General features: G+C 35.0%; 1 protein-coding gene across 2 annotated transcripts in view; it reads left to right on the forward strand.

Moving 5' to 3' along the window:
• LOC120529397 (cadherin-20-like) overlaps positions 1-21078 on the forward strand; it is a 131291-nt gene extending 110213 nt beyond the window's left edge. For both annotated transcript variants that reach the window (XM_039753157.1, XM_039753156.1), the window contains 7 exons: positions 1070-1257; positions 2890-3143; positions 8181-8317; positions 13328-13449; positions 14229-14346; positions 15281-15532; positions 19198-21078. In XM_039753157.1, the coding sequence (XP_039609091.1) occupies positions 1070-1257; positions 2890-3143; positions 8181-8317; positions 13328-13449; positions 14229-14346; positions 15281-15532; positions 19198-19694 (1568 nt within the window). In that variant the 3' untranslated portion in view covers positions 19695-21078. The remainder of the gene's footprint in view (positions 1-1069; positions 1258-2889; positions 3144-8180; positions 8318-13327; positions 13450-14228; positions 14347-15280; positions 15533-19197) is intronic.
• The last annotated feature ends 1856 nt before the right edge of the window (positions 21079-22934 follow it).

Consider the following 22934-nt stretch of genomic DNA (forward strand, 5'->3'; position numbering starts at 1 on the left):
TATAAAATATATTCAAGGAAATTGTACTGGAAGACTTCCATACTTTTGTATATACTGTGGATTCAGGAAGTGTTCACCCTTCAAGTTTTACACATTTTGATTTGATGCAGCCTTGTGAAAAAATATTTACATTTTTTTCCCTTATCAAGCAACACCTAATACCCCAGAATGACAAAACAAAAAGTATTCAGACCCTTTAGTCGTCAACTATGTGACTCAGTATTTTGCTCAATGAGATCTTTGAGCCTTGTAGGAAGAAGTGCATCCTTGTTTCCATAATGAATGTACATCATCTTTTTGTGATCTGTGTTTAAGATCAAAGTAATTACAAGATGTTTGCTGGATAAAGTTTATCAATGCCTTTGGAAATGTTTATAGATCAGGAGGGTACACCTAATATTAGGTATGACCAGTAATGTATGTATTAACCACTTACTGTTATGCAACAATACATTAACAAAGGCTTCTGTTGGTCTTAATGGCACTTACAAAGCCCCAATGAAGTGGTTACTTATGTATCTCTGAGCAAAGACGCAAACTAAAATCACTTTCTTGGCTTAAATGAGAGACAATATGTCTCTTGATATTGTTACTTCAGTATACGGCTTGTGAATCTTTAATTAATGCTTAATCAGATCAAATGAGGCACTCATGTTCAAATTAACTTTATCAGTGTGTCATTTTATATGTCATATTTCACAGAAATTAATAGATATTTTACTGATGCTTTATAAGAGTTTTTAAGAGCAAAAGAAGTTTTTGTTAAGGCCTTCTTGCATAACAGTATGTTACTAATAGATGTAAGTAATACCTAACATAAAGTGTTACTGACTAAGATTTTTAATTCATATTTAAAATGTGTCAAGTGTTTCGCACTTGGTGGGCTGCAGGGAATTTAATTTGTTAAGTTTGTTGTGTGTGAGGCTTCTTTCAAGGTAGACCAGATATAACGAAGAATTGATTTATTCATTTAGCCAGGATATCAGCAGATCCATTGGAAATGATATATTTAGAGTCATTTTCTTTACTGTATATAACATGGTTTCTTCTTCTCCTTTTTGTAAACAAGAGCTTTACCAGATGAGTGTTCCAGAGTCCGCTCCAGTTGGCTCTGTAGTTGGAAGAGTCAGAGCCAAAGACCTGGATGTGGGAATCAATGCTGAGATGCGGTACACCATCATTGACGGAGATGGGAGAGACACATTTGACATTAACACAGACCCTACCAATCAAGTTGGAATTATTACAATAAAAAAGGTACACTTATGAATTTGTCACCTTTTTTATAATTGATGATAACAGATTTGCTCTCCATCCTTGGTCAATCATACAGAGTCTATCAAGTTGCCTTAAACTGATCCCAAAAAAGTAAAAATATAAATAACGAATAAGGGGTAGGAAACAAAATAATCCAAAAACACATTTATCACAGTTTTGGACCATTTATGGAAATCTGTGTTATAAACATGAGACTTTTACAACCATGTTGCTTTATTTTAAAAGCTGCTTAAATAAACACATCCATCCATTATCCAACCCGCTATATCCTAACTACAGGGTCATGGGGGTCTGCTGGAGCCAATCCCAGCCAACACAGGGCGCAAGGCAGGAAACAACCCCCGGGCAGGGTGCCAGCCCACCTCAGGGCTAAATAAAGTACAGTTTTGTTTAATAGAGAAGTTAAATTGGTGTACTTTATGGTTTAGCCAAAAAGTTAACTTCTTAAATTAACCAATATGATCTTGATTTATTATCTGACTAAAGAATGTTTTACAAACTGTATTGTGTGTATGTAAATGTTTGAAGTGTGTTCTATCTATGAGTATCTATGCTTTTTTAAACTAAATAACTCACAATACAGTAAAACAATCTGCAGTGCATTATGAATATATGAAACAGGAACATCTTCAATTTGGAAAGCATATGTTTCAATTAAATTGAACTTATATTAGGCTTCATCTAGTTTTTCTTTTTAGGGTATTTTACAGTTTTAATATAACTTGTCAGCTCCAACTTGGATAGATGTTCATCTCTCAGAGACTGGAAGTTAAGTTTTTAAAATGCCTTGAGTTGAAGGAATTTTAGACCTTTGTTTTTAACAATGGACTGCTCTTTTATAGCAGTTTAAAGGTTGTATTCATAAAACCATTTGTAAGCTGCCTTTTTTACTTGAATATTAGTATTATTATTATAATAACACTGTATTAAATGCAGAGCTAGTAAGTGCATTATAAACTGTAATGGATGTTACTTTGAGTCTTGTCAGTTAATAAAGTCTAAATGGAAATATTAAATGGTTTATTGTAAGAGATAAACTAAATTACAATCTTTCAAATGATCTAAGACATCTGCTTCTTTATTATATTGATGGTAATGAAAAATATTACATTGTCTGCACAAGTAACCGGTTTAATTAACATAATAACTATTGCTTAAAGAAATAATAATAAATTATACCTTAACAGTTTTAAACTTCTTAAACCAGTCCGGGGTCTATGCCTATTCCAAATAGGAGCTAATCCTGGAGGGGTGCCAGCCCATTGCAACGCACAGTAACATACACACCCATACAATTTAGTGTTATTAGTTCACCTAAGATGTGTGTTAGTGAGTGAATCTTACAAATAGAATTTATGTATTGTGTAATTGTCTTAAGAGGATGAACAGTCATTGTGACAACAGAGACAAAATGTTTAGAGCACTAAGGGAATTTTTAGCTCATCAGTGAACATACCCCAGAAAAGGCACTTTTTTCTGTTTTCTTCAATTAAAGTTTTAAATAAATGTCTGAGGTGAAATATACTACTCTGATCAAACAGACTAGAAAGGTACTGCTGTGACATAGACTACCCAAAGTAATTCTTTTTTCCTTTATTTGTCTTATTACAGCCACTTGACTTTGAAAGCAAAAAGAGCTACACCTTAAAAATAGAAGGGGCCAATACACATGTGGACTCAAGATTTCTGAACAAGGGTCCTTTCAGTGATGTAACCATTGTACATATCAGTGTGGAGGATGTTGATGAGCCCCCAAAATTTGACTCCAGCTCCTATTATGTCGAGGTGGCAGAAGATGTGGAGATTGGCACGGTCTTTCAGATTGTATCTGCAAAAGACCCTGATATATCCAACAATTCAGTTAGGTAAGTAACTAAGCTATGTTATAAATCTCAGGATACACAAATTTAAGCCAAATTCTGTGCAGCAGAAAACTCATTCCCTTCCTTTACTTATTCTAATATAAAGCAACTATAACTCAGAAAAGTCCAAATTAGCGTAAGCTGTCCTATTTGGGGGGTTTATAAGAAATTTAATGATTTACTGTATTTCTTGAGGTAGAAGTAAATATTAAACAATTATGATTGAGTCATATATTTGAAATATTACAATGTGTGCTTCATTTTAAATGCTTAAAGTCTAGATATATCAATGATTATAAAACTGAAACTATTGAAATCGTCAGAAAATAATTGAAATGTAGAGATGTCAGGTAATTGAAAGGAACTACTCAGGGCATCTCTCTCCTAGGAGGATTCATTTTGCCAACATGCTTGCATCCCTTGTGCATTAGCGGTGGGAGGAAAAGTTAAAGGGATACCATTAGCAGCTAAATGACTTTGTCTTTCTTCTGAGGTTTCGTTTTGCTGACGTGCTCGCCTCACTTGTGTTATTAGTGGCTAAGCAAGTTTTCTGTTTCCTCGGAGGCCCTTACCCCAATTCCACCTCTCACTTCCGGGCCGGACAAACAGACACACTTCCACACGTAGACATTTATATGTAGGACGTCTGTCATTTTTCACCTACTGGTAGAAAAGCATTGAGGGCTAGATCCCTAGTAAAAGATCAAAAATGTAAAATCATTCATAATCACTGACCTTTAAATAGTCTAAAACAATTGGCCATTTTTAACTTCCTTGCAGCAGCTCAGAGGACAGGGCCAACAGTACAGAATTAGATATCAAAAATATTATTGTATTCATGATCAGCATCTTTAAAATAGCATAAAATGACTATCCACATGCCTATATTACCGACTCCCATTTTTTTTTTAAGTTTTGTAAATAGGAGTAAATTTGACCCATCGTCACCCACTAGGGGGATGATGTGACATGCACAACTCCAAGTCCTTCTAGTAAATTCTGCTGAAGACAATTGTTGATTTATACATAACTTGAGCCATTATAGCATTAACAAAGTTTGTCAGATGGTGTGATACTTTGAACTTTCTTTTTCAAGTCTTTTTCAAGTACCTGTCAATAAGCATTAGCAATAGCCTGAAATAAGGTTTGATTGTTTTAAACTTTATTGATTCTGAGAAATAATAATTTTTGGCTGATGGTTGCATCTAAAAAAACTTTGAAGACAGCAAGGTCCTATGCACTTTGAGTGCTGTCTATACAGCCACATGACAGAAATGTCAGCCCACATTCTTGTATATTGAGCATGCAGGCCATTTACTGTTAGAAAAATACTTTAAATTAAAGTTGTATTCCAAGAGGAATAAATACACACTATATTTCTGTGCATACAAGTCTAATACAGTATTTACACCAAACAGTTTACTGCAGTCCTGAGTAAGCTGGGCTGGTTTTGTATTTTACTGTACAATAAACCATATAACACCATACATGACAGTAGACTATAGTGCACTTTTTAGTTGGTTTATTTGACTGGATGCTTATTTTGCAATTTTTGCTTTTTCAGTAAAAAAAACTATGAGGCATAATAAACATATAAAGGCAACCTAACCTTTGATACAGGAAACCGTGAGCAGATTAACATAAAACATTGTTATCACTTCTCCACTTTGTCTCCTTGAATGTCAATGCACATCATTCCACATACTTCTTCATTCCTTGGAAGAAGATGCCCTTTGGCTTCTCCTGAAATTAGTTGTACACCTCTTTCTTAACCTCATCATCAGAAGTGAGACTGTGACTGCTTAGATCCTCTTTAAGTGAACCGAAGATGTGATAGTTACATGGTGCTAGATCAGGACTATAAGGGGAATTTGGAAGATGTCCAAACCACAGCTGTTGCATTGCCTCCATTGTTGTGGCTGCTGCATGGAGATGTGTGTTGTCATTGAGCAGCAGGACTGTTTTGGGTCACAACCTCCATGTGATGTTGCTTGTGCAGATCAGTAAGCTGTTTTGCCCCAAGTCATCATGCATTATGGCATATGCAGATCCATAGCTGATATCTAAATGTGCAGCAACAGAGGACAGCATAATCCCTCGATCTTCTCTGATGAAGGCATTTGCCATGTCAATGTGGGCTTGTGGGAGCAATGTTCCAGATCAGATCACTTGTTCTTCAGTCTGTCAGACTTTCTATTTATTCATAAATGTACTGCACCAATATCCTTTGTTGAATTTCAACGGGTTTCTCTTCCCCCGCCCAAAGAACTGTCACTATGGTGCATTGATCAACAATGGTGCAATCCTGCAAAGGAGTGTCTATTAGTTTCAAATAGACTAACAGCAGAGCGCTGTACTGTGTGTGTTCAAGCTATCCATAAGCCATTGCAAATGTGTTGTGTTGTGTCAGCTTCTGTCTGTTGCTGCCACTGCATAATTTTCAAATTGCCTTTGTTTTTGATTAATTTTTGTATTTCATAATTATGTTTTTTAAAAATCATTAACAAAACAAAGGAGAAATAATTTCATTAAAGACCAAAGAAACCATAATATAGATCAGTTTTTCTTTTTTATTGTGACTATGATTATCGTAACATATCATAGCATTTTCATATCTACTTAATCTATTTGACAGTTACCTATCTCAGCAGTGCTAAGCGCAAGGTAGGATCCCACCCCAAACTGGACACCAGCCCAATCCAGTACTCTTTAATGCAGCCAGTTTTAAGTTATTAATTAACTAAAGAAGCACATTTTTGGGATAAAAAGTAGAGTGCCCAGAGAAAAGTACAAATGCTTAGGGAGAAAATGTAAACCACACCGGAAAAGTTACTGGGCATCTAGTCCAAATCCTTGATTCTGGTTGTGTATCAACAGCAGCAACTGCACCACCATGCTATCTTAGTATTGTTACATTTCATTGAAACAGATTCTGTGTTTCTTTAATGGCATATTTTAATCTATCTATCTATCAATGTAATTATAAGGCAGAGCAAAACTGCTTATCTAAATTAACGTAATTAAATGGCTATACTATATATATATTTGTGCATGTTAAATAAATTATTATATGTTTGTCAGTTTCTTTACAAATTTTCCATATCCTTCATAAAATCGAAATTGGTCCTGTTCATTATCTCAATAAAACATCTGAAGCTGATAATATTGGCTTTGACCAGTTATGGTCATGTGAAAAAGAATGAATCCCTCTTTAAATTCTGTGGGTTTACATACCATAACATAACTAACAATCTTCTAGTTTGTTAAGTCAAGTCAAAGTCTAGGATGGTGTGGCATGAGCTTAAGAAAGCTGTGCATAATTGAGTTGCATCAATCACTGAATTGAATTAACATTTAAAGAATGGTGAATCAAAATTTCTCCATTACAAAGTACAACATCAATAAACTCATACAGAGAATGATTATTGCTGTAAAATGTGGTTCTTCAAGCCACCGAATCATGGGGTGTGCTAACTTTTTTTTATTTTAACAAATAGCCTTATAATTATGTTGGCTTATTTTTGTTAAATAAATAATAACAATATTATAAACACATGCATGTTAGGTTAATTGATGCCTCTGCATTGTTCCAGTATGAATGAGTTGAGTGTTTGAACTGCAACCATCCAGTTCACAGGCTATTGCTCTTCCAGGTCTGTTTGAAATAAGTGGGCTATTTGAGTAATAAGATATAACAGTTTTTTGTCTCTGAAACCACAAGATAAAAAAGCCTTACCACTTTAGACTGATATTCCTGTTCACAAGCAGAGCTACTGTCCGTGGTGTAAATACCATACACTTCTTTATACTGAATTATTAAAAAGCTTTTTTTTTTTTAAATTAACTAATAATAAAGTGCATTATCATGTCACAGCTTAGCTCACCAGCCGCAGTGCTCAACATTTTCCTGAAGATGGCGGTGTTGGCAAGCAAAAGTGTAAGAATTGAAAGAGAAAGGAGGTCTATCAGAGTGTTAACAAAGCATCCTAGCATGAAGCAGCAGTGCCTCATAGCCCAACACCAGTGGCAAGCTTTCTGTCACACAGCTCCTGAAACGGAAAAATAAAGAAACAAGCTCTCTTACTACACTTAACAGAATCAGCGCAGCCAAAGTGTTCCACAAAGCAGGATAGAACAACAGTATTTAGAATTCATCAGCATACCTATATATCTTATAATGAAAAAAATATAAAAGTATTATGCTATTAAAATAGTATATGGAATTATTCAAGTTACTTTCTAAAGATGGTTGTTACTGTTGAAGTGTAAAAATATGGGTGCTGCAATGGATTCCTTTTTTGCATTATGCTACATGCTTCCTCCATTTTAATCAAGAGCAAAGGCAATTGGACGTAAATGAATCCTAGCAAAACAAGCTTTTCTTGTTGTTCCTAATAAATAAAACTAGAATAAATCTAGAAACAGCAAAGCAGTGGACAAGACAAAGTGGCAAATTCATTTAAGTTGAATGGTACATAAATCAGATTTGTTCATTCATGTAAAGTCATGCAGTTCTTTTTTCACTTTAATCTTAAGATTCTACTTTTACAACTGTTTATCTGGTTCGAAATTTTAAGTTTTTTCTACTTTTATGATGAATTGAAAGTATTACCTATAGTGAATCAAACTTGTTTGGCAAAACTGGAGCACTTTACACTTCTGGTGGATGATTTTTGTCTCCATCCTCTGTGATGTATGTGTCATACTTTCCATTCCTTCTGTCATTACATCAAACATCTGGTGAAAACATCATCTTTTATTTCAGAAAAAGTTATGTTTACTTGAAAAACATAGTTTAATTGGGATTTTTAACTATGACATATCCTTAATGTGAAATCCATGCCTTTAGTACATCTCAGATTGACTATTACAGAACCTGCTTTATCCCTTATTATGAATTCTTGTGCTATTCTAAGGCACACAAACACCTGTAAAACTACTGCATCTATGTTAAAATGCACCTCGTTCATGATCTGATTATATTGGATGAGGCGGAATACAAAATAAAATGACCTTTCACATCTTCATCTTTTTTGGCAGGTATTCTATTGATAGAAGCAGTGATCGTGGAAAGTATTTTTACATAGATCTCACATCTGGAGCATTGATGCCTGCTAGGCCCTTGGATCGTGAAGAAATCTCTTGGCACAACATTACAGTTCTTGCTGTGGAAATGAGTAAGTAATAATTATCTTATATATAATCATCTACGCATGGAAGTGTGTGTGTCTGTCTGGCCCAGAAGGGAGAGTTGGAGTCGGGCTAGGGGCTCCACTTCCGAGGATATGCAAGCAAGGCCAGCACGTCAGCAAAAGAAAACATCCAAAAAGAGAGTCACTTGCTTATGTGCTATTACAGAAGCGTGGCGAGCACGTCAGCAAAACAGTATCTCTTTTACTGTTCCTCCTGCAGTTAATACACAAGAGAGCAAAATGAAACCTCTGAAGAAAGACAGTTGCTTAGTGGCTACTGCACTCTGATGATTTCAATAGTTTCTAGGACCCTGAGCTTTTTACAGGGCTTACACAGCTAGTAAAAGTATAACAAACTAAGGTGCTGTGCTTGTTTTCTTGGAAATCCATGTTTGTTGATAGACTTTGTTATACTTATAGGACTTAAAATTACCCAGCTTTTATAGATTTTATTTTTTTTTCTTTGAAAAGAGTTTTGACAGCAGTAGTAGTAGTAGTAGTTGGGACTGTGCCTTAAATAATTCCACCTGAGCCAAGGAACATTTTTAGCCCCCAATTCATATCCTTACTATACTTACACTGGAACACAGGTATCATAATAGAATACTGCCATGATGTAGTATATCTTAAAAATAATAAATAATAACATTATTTTCAAAAAACAGGCAAAATAGGTCATTCAAACAAAGACATTTTTCATCTCTTCTCTTTGGTTTTCTCCATTAAAAAGCTATTTTTATTAAGTTTTCCAATTGTGACATTGAACGTGAAACAAAACTGTTTTGCTTATCCCACATGCTCCTCGAAATACCTTGGCGATTACAAACAACAAACTTAAAGTACCTGCCTTTTGTAATTGACAACACATGAGGCAAACTTAAGAAACATTTATCAGACATTGTACCTGTGACTGACACCTTAATAATGTTCCAGTAATTAATAAAATGATAATCATTATATACAAATTACAACATGTGAAAATCAGGAAAAGGAATACTAATATCATGTGCTGACATGCAGCTTTGAAATGTGATGTGGCAAAGTTGTGTGAATTAAGAGTTCCTAGAACTATGAAATGTAAAATTAAAATCTTTCATACAATCTTTAAAGGCAACATAGAAATATGGCGCCATGTATGTAATTCTTATGGTTCATACATAACTGTTATTTTTTGTATCATTTTTTCATGTTAAAAAAAAATACTGCATTAAAATGCCCCATTTACCAATGTGCTGGCGATGACCTTGTCACCTTTCCCCACGAGCCAGCCCTGACTAGTAGTATTGTCACATGGAAAGTAACATTTTCATGTATAGGGATAAAGCTTTCGAGTTTTCATGAGATTACTTCACAGTAGAAGAAGGCTCTCAGCATGCACAGGTGATGGTCCAAAGAAGTCAAAAATATAATAGTAGAAACTGAAAGTCGCTTTGTTAATAATGAGCCTAAATTCGGTTTTTATTCAAGAGAGAACACGTAAATACAAGAAAGCTCTCTTAACAAAAGAGAAGTGCTTCCTTAATCATACATATTGAATTTGGGCTACTGACTTAAAACATTATAAACACGTATTACTACCCTGGAGAACTGTGAGGCATACAATAGTTGAACACACTTGAAATATAAATGCATTGTGCCGCTGGCATAGTCAGAGCTTAGGCTGGTAACAGTTTAATACACCGTATATAAAACTAGTACTCTGATGAAACTGGGAGTGAGTAAAGGCACAGAAACAAAAAAAGTGACTATTAGGTGCAGTTTACAAGAAAACAGGAAGCTTCTAAAATATTAGCTTAAATAATAATAATAATAAAATAATTAAAACATGTTAACTTTAATTATTGTTAATAATAAAGCCATTGCAATGTTACAAGTAGGGCATGGTGGCAAAGTGGTCAGCAGTTTTCTGTTACTGCTCCAGGAGATTGGTTTTGAATTCCAGTCTGTTTATTGTCTGTATGGTGTTTTGTGTTCTTTCTGTGTGTGCATTTTTTTCCAGTAATTTCATTCATAATTCCAAGGACTCATTTTAGTGTAATTGATCACTCAGAATTGCCCTGGTAGGAGCCAGTGACATGAATGTAGCTGGGTGATTGTGCCTTGCAATGGGCTAACTCTTCTGTTCACCGTTGGCTTCTGCCATTCATTCATCAGAAAAAAAAAATCAACTAGTATTTAAAACAATTAAAATTTCAATCATTGTTTAATTATTTAAATAAATAAGTATTTAAAATCACTCGGCTGCATAGAAGTCATCCTCTCTGCTTAGATATGCTTATACCATTCGTTCCATCAGTAAACAGGACCCAGGATCCTTCAAAACACTTTATTGCAGTGTCTGCTGGCAGGAATGGGGAAAATCTCTGTCATGGTAATCTTGTAAAATTTTACCAAGAAAATGGGTGCCAAGACAAAGTGAATCTTAATAGTTTAAAATAGCAGTAGTGAGCAAATATTTTGATAGAGTAATTTAAAAATCAAAACAAGCAGAACAACTAATGCTAGTGTTTATTTTGCCTTTTACAGGACAATATGATTAGAACAGAGAAAAACTGCCGCACTTGTGCAATTTCACTTTATTTTAATATAGCACTGTGTAGTACATAAATACAGTATAATATGCTCAAAATAAAGCACAAAACAAAACTGAATAAAAGCACAAAACGCCATGCAAACAAACACATACACATTAAGCACAATGCTCATACAGACATTCACACATATCCTGCTTTCATTCACAATATCATTCTTTAAATAGATTAAATTCTTTAGTTTGGTTTCCGTATGCAGTCAAGTAGAAAATGTCATGTTTAAACAAGGCTGAAGAATATTTGCTTTTGCTGGTCAGATAGACAGAACATTTTTCACACATAAAGCAATCCGATTTATTTTCACATATTTGTTGATAACGCTTGAAATATAATGTTAAGTGATATTTGTGCTTATCTCGTTTGTTTATCTAGCTGTACTGTATATATAATCTGAAGATGAAGAACAATAACTGTGTGCCACCACATAAAGTAAATTTAAGCCAAAGACTGTGCAGAAAAATCAATGTTTATTTTATAAAGCACAAGTCATAGAGTACACCATCAAGAAGGTGCTTTATAAAGCAAACAAAACACTCTTTCAGAATAAATACACAAAATGCAACATCATTACAATGTAAAGTTACATTGCTAGAAACAAATGTATCTCAGTAGACATGAGCTGATAGCACAGGGCAGCAGATTTAACCATATGAGATGGCACAAAAAAAAATTCTGTCCGAGTTAAGTACAGTTGTTACATAATTTTCAAAACAGAGAAAACAGTTTCTGGTATAGCCCAAGAGAAAAATGAAATATTTAAAATGTGTGTTTTTGTGTGTGGTTTGAATGTGTCAGGGGATTGAGCTTTTCAAAAGGCTTAGGAAAAGAACTCCAAAAACAAAAAAAAAAATTGGAATGGAAGGCTGACATCACAAAATCTCAATTTTTGGTTGATATGAGGCAAGCCAAGAAGACATACAATCAGAAAAATTGAAATTATTAGTTTGAAGACTTTTGAGCATAAATGATTTCTGTAAAGGGAGTGCTGTAGTCAGGCAAGTTGTGTACTAATGTGTGGATAATGTTTGATTTACAGTATATTAGCCATCTGGCAACAGCAGCATTCTGGTCTTGTAATTGGTTGATATTTTAAGCAGGATGTCCATGAAAAGTTAACTGTAGTAATTTAGTTGAGAGGTGATGAAGATGTGCTAAACAGGAAAGGTGGGTCTTCATAAATGTTCAATAATTAGAACATTTGGAAACATAAAATGAGCTTATAATGACTAATGCAATGTGCAGGTTTACATATGTGTTTCATAGAATTCTGTTTTGACTTTTTCAATGGGATTGATTTCACGGATCACCTTGCATTCAATGATATACAGAACAATCACAGATTCATCCAGATCTGTGTACTTACCATACATTTATTACCATATCATAATCAACTTAAAGCCATATCAGCACCCCTTGAAATTAAAAAATCCAATAAAGTAGCTGCTCAAATACTGTATTTTGAGGTATCAAAAAGCTTAAAGGAGACACAAGACTATTTACTTTTATGTAGCAATAATGAAATGAAATCTAAAAAGCTTTCAACAACTCCTCTTATAGAAAAAGTTCATCTTTACTAGTTTCATGTAAAGTAACTCAGTGGGAGAAAAATGCCTTATTAAGGGTAGACAGAATTAAGATGATGAGGAAGCAGTGTCCTGAAAGATCTCACAATCGATCCCATCTTGTTGTTACTCTCAACAGTGTTAGAGAGGATTTGGAGTAATTGCAAATCCTTAACAATCTATTGTTAAGGCCATTCCTAAAATATATGTTTTAGAGAAGCAAAGATTTCATGGCAATATTCATAATCTGGGTCTTGTCCTGGACATACAGTATTTGGATAATCTAAGTCAACATGTGTGCATGCTATGTACAATTTGAAGCTGAATTAAACCATCTTTTTCACAAATTGACATTATTAATATCTTGTTAATGGCTTAATTGCATTTATTATGTGAGATTTTAATTAAAGGTCCATCTCTGAAAGTTTCCTTATATCTTCTGGAGTTGCATACTTTAGGTCTGGAGATATCTTCATCATCTCTATATAGTATAGTGTCAACCATACACATTGATGAAAGATTAGATAAAAAAATCATGTTGCTTTTAACTTTCACATTATAAAAGTAGTTTCCTACAGGAAGATTGTATTTGCTCAAGTTTAATTGCTCAAAGTATGCAAATATGGCATCAATGTAGAAGTCCCAAATCATTAAAATAGGATGGTGGAACAAAATAATTGCACTGACCGGACTGTTTATCTATGCCTGAAATGTACCGTATACCCTGTGTAGGCTATTCCGATGAAAAATATTCATTTTATGACAAACTGCTGATTTGATCAGTATTTCTATTCCACAATGAATAGATTAATTTAATGCAGAACATTTTCTTTTTTTTACAGCCAATCCATCACAATTTGGAACTGTGTCTGTTATGGTTAAAGTCCTTGATGTTAATGACAACCCCCCAGAACTGGCAAAGTACTATGACGCATTTGTTTGTGAGAATACCAAAGCTGGGCAGGTAAAAATAATAATAAATAAACTTTTTTTTTTTCTTTCAAAGTGAGTATATACTTTTGCAATTGTTTGATAAAGACTTAATTAATATTTTTTGCAATGAAAAGTAGCCATAGCTCCACACACCTCAACAAAATGACTTGTATATTGTTTATAGTTAACCACAGTATGCATTTACTGTAGCTCAGTCTTTGTTTGTGGTTTTAATAATAAATAAAAGAAATAAACTCTGGAAATGTCCTTGAGTTACCCATCAAGTCTCTGGACTTAAACCCAGTTGAACATCTCAGTAGAGATCTAAAAATTCCATCCATTGATGGTCTACATCCAGTCTGTAAGAGCTTGAAAGGATCTGCAGTGGAGAATGGTAGAACATTCCCAAATCCAGGTGTGCAAAGCTTGGGGGAGAGTCTAAGCTGTCAAAGGGGCTTCAACTAAATACTGAATAAAGAGTCTGAATGATTGTGCCAATGTGATAGTTCAGTTTATTGTTTTTAATAAATTTTATTTTAAATAACACTGGGGTATCAGTGTTGCATTGATTATGAATTTAAAAGAGTTTAGTATAAGGCTGCAAAAAGTCGAGGGATCTGAATACTTTCTGAAACCACTGTACTTACCGTACAACAGTGCCCACAAAATCACTCAGTAGCTGTTACGTTTATCAGTAAGTTCATAATCCATCAAACAAAACTAACTTTGTCTTTTGAAAATCAATGCTATGTTATGCTATGAAGGAGAAACAACTGCACTGTGATCATAATGTGCACTTTTAATTCACAGCTGATTCAGACGGTTACTGCTGTGGACTTAGATGACCCTCTTGCAGGCCAACATTTCTATTATAGCCTGGCGCCCGAGGCAGCTAACAACCCAAACTTCACCCTCAGAGACAATCAAGGTAATGAAATAGGATAGACGGCATCTTGTGTTCTAATGCCACCAACGGCATGCCCTGTTTCTGAATTGTTTTGTTCCCAAACATGTTCATTTCACTTAGAGTTAATAAAAATAAGACAATAGGAACATTAGAAAAAATTGCTTTGCCTTTTGAAGTATTTCATTGTTATTTTAGGAACACGGTAGCTTTGATAGGAATGTATTATTTAAAATGTCTACTGCTTTAAAATATTATTTTAAGATGTTCATAATTAAAAAAGCAATTAAATCCCAAGCAGTCATGGCAGTTTCATAAAAGGGGTTCATATTTTAAGGAATATTTGAATTTTGCAGAGAATTATCTTCACCTTTTGAACCAAGTTAATTTCTTTCAGGCACACTAATTTAGTCCTTATCAGTTTTAATTTAGAGTACCCCTTTTCACTGGCCCTTATAATCATTTTCTGTGGCTCTTATAATAATTTTATTCACATCAGACGGATGTGTCTACAACATTAGTTTGCAACGAATGTATTTTTAAGCTGTCACTTTAGAATATAGGCTGCCTAACTGTATCTTTTAGCCATTTACTGGCACATAAGTACTTTAAAAAAGGTTTTATTTGTCTTAAACAGCAATGTATGACTAATTGATTCATTCTAGCAAGCTCTTAAAGTTGCTAATCAAAAAATGTTACCATTTTTACATAATTTTGCTTTTTACCAAAGACAGTTTTGGCATGAATATTCTTCAACCCCACAGTCCTGAAATGGAATAAGCATGAATGAAAGTGCAACATTAATTTTTGCATATTAAAAGTCTTTCATTTTCCCTTTTTCAAAAGAATGTTTTCTCATGCAACAAAATGAAGCTATTCTATAAAATGTCATGTAATGTATTGCTTATTCTCTCTATATAAAATATTCTGACAGCAAAACTCACCTATTCTGTTTCAGACAACACTGCATTTATACTGAGCAGGAGAGGAGGGTTCAGTCAGCAGGAACAGAGCATCTACTACCTTCCTATCCTCATATCAGATGGAGACCAGCCCATGCAGAGCAGCACTAGCACCCTCACCATCAGAGTGTGTAGTTGCGATACAGATGGGAACGTTATGTCTTGCACGGCAGAACCATACACGCTTCCTGTTAGCCTGAGTAGAGGAGCTCTAATTGCCATTCTTGCCTGCATTTTTGTGTTACTTGGTAAGATTTTAAGATTCTTAAGTCCCACTAATATACTGTATTTTATTATTAAAAGAGGTGGTATGAAATTAAACTCTAATTACCTTGTAACAACTCTACTCATTCATTGTCTTAATCCTTCTGGAAAAACACCCATCCACCTATTTTCTTAACCTACTACTTCCATTACAGGATCAAGGAGTTCTGTAGCATATTCAGCATATTCTGAAAACGTAAGACACAAAGTTGAAAATGAGACTGGATATTGATAGTTTGTCATAGAGCAAACGTAGTTACACATTCAGGCCCACACAAAGCAAGTCAACTTAAATCAACAGCATGTTACAGGTAGGAGAGGTCAAATTTAACAACCATAGCTGCTAGATCGCAGTGCCTTGAGGATGTCAGATTACACAACCAGAACTAGGGAGATGATAAAGTCTATAGCTCAATTTCAGATTTTCCAAGAATCATATCCGTTCCACATTATGATATTCATTTTAACATGCTGCCTGACAGCACTGGAGCCTGCGTGAGTGCTTTCCAAGTATGGCTAGTTCTTTTTGAATAATTTTTTCATTCCGTTGTGGCTTAACTAACACAAGACACCAAACTGATGAGCCTTTCTTCTGTTTGTGCAGCACAGAAAAATGGCTACATTCTATGCATTGTACCTCCAGACGAGTGCTCATTGGTTGTCAGCTCTTGCACCCACACAAAGAGACCCAACGTCCAAAAATCATACCTGATGCAGACTGAACTAAGTTATTGGGAATGTCAAGCTGCATGGCTTATAGTCATAGAAGTGTGCCATGACTGGCCCAGACTTGCTAGGATTATGTAAAGACTACAACTGAAAATCTCGCTTCAAAGAGGCTTTAAAGGGTACAGACAAACAGCAAAATCGATGACTCACCTAACAACTGATATAACATTGCAACATTTTCTTCATATACGTTTCAAGTTTTAAAAAGAAGATACACCCTGGTTCTAAAAATTACATATAATTGTTGTCAATCTATTTTATTGGTTATGAGTATGAATATACGTATTTATTTACCCATTATAAGTTAGTTTTTACCAAAATCCTAATATATGCCCTTCTGTAAAACAGACAATAAATTTGAACATTAAGTTCTATTAATAGGCTACATGTTCCATTTAGAACAGGGGTTCCCAAACTTTTTTCATCCCATTTACCCCGTGGCAACAATTCAAAAGTAAATTTCCCCCCACCCTGTTTTGTTCAGTAATTTGAATTTATAATTCTACCATAATAAAGCAATCGACAAAGGGGAGACTTTAAAAAACTGTTTTTAACATTTTTATCTGTAGTTCAAATAACAATAATATAATAATAGCACAAAATAATTCTATTTCACAAACTAGACATACTTCAAATTTTCTACTCAATCTCAAATTTTTTGAGCACATTTACCTGCTGAGTAGAAAAAAAATACCTCTGATTTAGAACATAACTGTGTTTAAACTGAATACAAGACAGTTAGCCACTCTCTGTATGGGTTTTTGGTTGTTTGCTAGTAATTACTGTTATTAATGGCCAACTAAACATACATAAGGCCATTTTACATCCTTTATTCAGCTTTTAAGATATTTTGTATACAAGGAACACTCATATTTGTGATCACATGATTTAGCTGTAAGTACCATAGTTTAAAAATGTTTCAGAATATTGTAATGAAGACTGTGTTTATCCTTAGCACCTAAAGTAACATATCTACCATTTAAGATCAATGCTCACTCTCACATTCTCAGCTTTGCCATGAACCATGCTTCTATCTGGTGGTGTTGTCTATAATAGCAAACAAACAAAGGCAGAATCTTAATTGAAAGGGGAAGACTAAAGTGATCATTTTTAATTTGCTTCTGCAAAATGTAAATACATGTATATCACAGGAAAAGCATCACTCCATGAACTGGTAATTTTTTCTAAATTGAACACATCACTTTTAGAATGGCACTTAGCATATAGTTGCCAGTACTTGGGGGAGGAAACTAAGTAACTGAATAAGTAGTTTGGAACTGAGATCTAACAAGACATAAAGATTAGTGATGAGCGAGCATGCTTGGCCGAACATGTCTTCGGCTCGAACATCGCTATGCTCGGAGCCTGACGCTACTCGAACGAGCACCACATGTGCTCGTGCGCCATGCTTGAGTCTCCGCCCCGCACGTTTCGTGGGTTGGAGACAGCCAGTCAAGGGGCAGGTAAGTACTGCCCTCACTGTAATGCCAGTAGCCATGTCAGGTGCTGGCATTACAGTGATTGGCTGGCCGGAACACCTCATCGGGTGCTAAACAGCAAGCACTTGCATATAATGTTTTAGAGCATCAGCTCACCTGCAGGAACTGGCATATAATGTTTTAGAGCGTCATTTTTCCTGTAAATTGATTTTTTTGGGGGGTTTTGGGCATGTTTTGTCAGTCTGTAAAAGTGACGTACAACTCGGACAAACTGGTTCCCAGCAGCGTCTTGGGAGTCCAAGATGCATCCAGTCATCGTCCCCATGCTGTTCCCGGTCCATTTGGGTGGTGTTTTTGTCACTTTCTAACCTTTTTCAATGGACCAGGCACCCTCCCCTCTTCAGAGCAGGGGGTGCCTGGTTGTCTCCCATTGACTTACATTATACTCGGGTGCTCGGTAGAGCATACGAACATCGAGATGTGTTTGGACCGAACACCCGAACACTTTGGTGCTCGCTCATCACTAATAAAGATGAGTGCTTTGATCCCAATACATTAACAGTTATATTCACAAAATGTAAATAATATCTCTTCTTCTTCTTCTTTCGGCTGCTCCTGCTAGGGGTCGCCACAGCGGATCATCTTCTTCCATATCTTTCTGTCCTCTGCATCTTGTTCTGTTAGTAAATAATAGCTCTACAAAGAGAAAAAACAATGAATAACTGTGTATTAATATATACAGAACCAAGCTCCAGGTCGGGAACATGCTCTGATTAAATTTAAAAACAAAAGCTTTAAAGATCTGTTAAAGCTCCATGGTCCTAATTAGTTTCTCAAATAAGTGGTTTCCATCCTTAAATGCTCTAAAGACTTTTCTTCAGATAAATCAAGATATCTTTCTACTCTTATTTTTTTTTATTTTGTTATTGTTGTTTTCCCAAACAATAACTATTCCTTTTTTGCTAATTCATAAAATGATGTTGTCTGTTGCCCCCAAGGTTTTGTATATCTAGTTTTTCAACAAACTAGCAGAGTTGTATCTTGCCCCAATTAAAAACTTGACAACACTTTGGTCTATTCATTAAAATGACATCAAACATCGATGCTGACATATAGTAATGACAACAGCAGCATAGCAGTTGTTTGCAGCATACAATGATTATCAAAACATAAACCGTGTGATGGAAAGAACCAAATGAAATGTCAAAAAAGGAAAACTGACAAACAATGTGCAAAAATACTCAGACACCTAGAGATCTTCAGACATCGTACCTTATAAAGTTAGCATATCATCCCTCTGATGGGAAAAAAAATTGAATCAAGAGGCATTTTTTAGATTTACTTTACCCTTAAAAGTTTGCCTTTTCACCCAGTAACCAATATAATGCTGCTTAAATATCTCTAAATTGTTTTTGACTTTTGTATAATTCAAATATTTTGTCATTTTGATTCAACGTATAACCATCATTTTCTGTTTTTAGTGATGATTCTGCTTATCCTTTCACTGCGGAATTATAAGAAGAAACCCTACTTAACAGATGAAGAGGAAAATGTGCATGAGAACATTGTGCGCTATGATGATGAGGGCGGGGGAGAAGAGGACACAGAAGCCTTTGACATTGCTGCCATGTGGAACCCCAGGGAAGCTCAGCTCTCTAAGATCAGACAGGACATGGTGCCCGAGATTGAAAGTCTTTCGCGCTACGTTCCACAGACCTGCATGGGAGAAAGTAATGTTCACAGCTATGTACTTGCCAAACTCTATGAGGCTGACACAGACCTCTGTGCTCCCCCTTATGATTCATTACAGACCTATGCCTATGAAGGGGAGGGGTCTGTGGCAGATTCCCTTAGCTCTTTGCAGTCAGTCTCTACAAACAATGACCATGACTACGACTACCTTAGTGAATGGGGTCCACGCTTTAAAAAGTTGGCTGATTTGTATGGTGTCTCAGAGGCGAATGATGTACTGTGGTAACCATTTGGCCAGCAACACCAGATCTATTCTGCATATTACAGAAATTTTGCAAATAATAACTGTGCCCTCATGCCTGTAGGGTGTCTATGACTGAGAACTCAAAGAGCGGTCACAGTTGCAGTTCAAGGGGCATTCTTCAAAATTTCATATAATTCAAAATAAAAAAAAATGAATATGTGAAAACTGAGATGTTCGGATTTTTAACATCATACAATAAAACAATTGCCAAGATTCTTCAATGGAGGACTTCGGATCTTGTGATAAAAATGAGCACGATCAACTGGAGAGTGACGCAATCTAATGGCGCAGTGCTCACTCAGACTAACCCTACAAAATGGAGGAACAAGGCTCAGCAATGTGCTGCCTAGAAAATAAATACATTATGCTTGATATTGCAGTTACTACTTGTATGTCTTGGATGGACCCTTACTTTAGGTCTGCTTAGAGATAGACTTATAGTAGTTGTATCCATATGACCATGTCAACTTCAAAAGAAATGCATTTCTTTTTATATTTCCATCCTGCTAGAAGGTTCCAGAATTGAGGTAAAACAATTCAATTCTGTGTAAACAAATAGGTTTTCATTTGAAATGACACAGGATTTTCAACCTTTATGCAACTAGATAATCCTTTTGACAACACATTAAAATATAAAGAAAGTTTTTATAATTTGATTTATTTTTACATTTTCAGATTTCATTTAAAATATGATAAGCAATATGTACTGTATATGTAGCTTACAAGTTCCATTGTAGAAGACTGAACCACTTATCAAACCCTGTGTTTATTGGTTTAATTTGAACTATAAATTGTATACCAGACATAATTTAAAAAATGTATATATATATATATATATATATATATATATACAAACATATATATGTTTGTATGTATGTATTTGAACTCACAGGCCTTTACAGTGACTCTTACATAGATTATGGAGTAACATTTTTTTGATAAATAGACATACAGTATGTGTTTCAAAGAAGAAAGCAACTATACCACATTATGTTATTTTGCTTGTTGTTAATGAATCCTGAGAATTTAATTATTATAATTATTTTTAAGAAACAGGTAGCAAGAAAAATTCTTTATTTTCAATTACAGTGCATAATGATAAATTAAACTAGTTGAAAATGAAACCTGCTTGTTTGCACAGTTACCTTGATTTTATGCTGAAGTGCCAAATGTAAAATGAACCTTCTACTGGAAAGCCAAAAAAGTAAAAGAAAAAAAAAATCAGACTTTAAAGATGGCTCAGTAAAGTTTTTTCTCAGTAATGTTTACAGGGGAAGCCTACTTGAAATAAACACAGTAGCAACAGTGTTACATGTATTTAATTGTACAGTAAATACCTTTTGTATATTTGGAATAAACATAAAGACTTTTTGTTAATAAGACAATTGTTCTTCATTTCTTTCTTAATTAACAAATTTTCAGTACTCATCTTGCTATGGTTCAAAATACCTGGGTGCTAAAAAAAAGTTAATAAAGAATACAAGGGGAATTTTTGGGAGCTCGGGTGCCTGAGGCAAAATGGTGAAGTCTAGAATCATTCTAAAAACTCTAGTATATAACTATGGTATAGTTTACATTGTAGTATCTTCAGGAATTGCTAGTTGCCCTTGAAATCTTGCTGATATTGGAGTAGAACGTTTTGCCCTTCCTGCATGCCAGCTTTTTTAAGTTGGCTTTTACATCATACAAGAGGGACAGTGATCTTATTTGCACCCCAGGTCACAGGGGTCATTGACATTAGTGTCATTAAATGCATCTGAAAACCACAACATCTTAGAGTTATTACATTACATCAACATAAACTTCTTTATACGCAATTGGTAGGCTACAATTGGAGGAGTCTAGGTTTGCGAAAGTGGACAGGCAGATATTATGTTTGAGGCTTTGAAGTCAGCAATATTTGTTGTGGCCACTAATTTAAAATGTAATACCAGCAAGAGTGTCTTTCTAGGCAGAATGGAGTGAGTCCCTAGTTATTTATTTCTTGGATCACAGAGATTGAAACTCTTAACCAATAATCATAGATTACCAATAACTGAGAGTCAATTAATAAAGCCAAGTCCATATTGAGATCCCTACAGGCTCATCAGTGACTGGAGCATCTTAACAAAGAGTTGATCATACATTTAAAAATGCAGCATTTGGACATTCAATAACCTTTGGTGATTTCAGCATGTGGAACCATGATTGTTTCATCGAGCTGTTTGGGTGGGTGGGCGTCACTCCACTGTGTCACTTTATAACACAGGGGACTTAACTTTAGTGCATTCAGAATCTGGACACTCAATCATTTTATTGAGAATGAGGTTGGGGGGTGTAAGGTGGAGTGGTAAAAAGGCCCCTTGCCCTCACAGGTCCCGTGGATATGCATGCAGAATGTCTCGATGGATGATCCATCCCTGGATCAAGAAAATCTTCATTAGAGAGCAAGCAAGTCTTTAACACTTAATCAGAAATGTGTAAGTCTTAAACAAAACATTTATTTATTATTTTTAAAAAGAGTCTTAATTTTTTTTACATAATGTACAGACAAAATCTGTGTAGCTACAATGCTCATTTTCTAACATGGCTAATTCATTTTTAAGTTGGTCAATGATAATGGATAATTCAAACTCCTTAGTTAAACCAAAATGTATATCTTTGAAATATGGGATGTAAGCCTGAGAAAACCCAATAGAGACAAGGAAAAAAATTAAGATAATTCCATCCAGAGACTAACTGTAATGGAACTGGGGCTCAGAAGTCTATAATTTATGTCATTGGGTTGTACCTGAGGTAGGATATTGTCTTTCCAACTGACTTGGCATTCTGTAGCTTAACCATGGTATTCCGTTTCCAGTGTTTTCAGTGTTGTTCACCACTTTCATAATATTTTAACTTTTAATAACATGACTGCTATCCTCACTCCTACATAAACAGTTCTGATGAGTCTTATATACTGCTCAGTACTCTTTTCCTTCTCCAACTCTACCATATCTCTTTTCCTGGCACTGTATCATAGGCTTTCTCAAGGTCCACAAAAGCATTCGGCTAAGATCTTTCCATCATTCTTTGATTCTTCATTAAGGGTGCTGCTTACTACAGGGGGGGCCATTTATATGGATACACCTTAATAAAATGGGAATGGTTGGTGATATTAACTTCCTGTTTGTGGCACATTAGTATATGTGAGGGGGAAAACTTTTCAAGATGGGTGGTGACCATGGTGGCCATTTTGAAGTT

Source organism: Polypterus senegalus, chromosome 5 (assembly GCF_016835505.1).
Source record: "Polypterus senegalus isolate Bchr_013 chromosome 5, ASM1683550v1, whole genome shotgun sequence".
Taxonomy (NCBI): Eukaryota; Metazoa; Chordata; class Cladistia; order Polypteriformes; family Polypteridae; genus Polypterus; species Polypterus senegalus.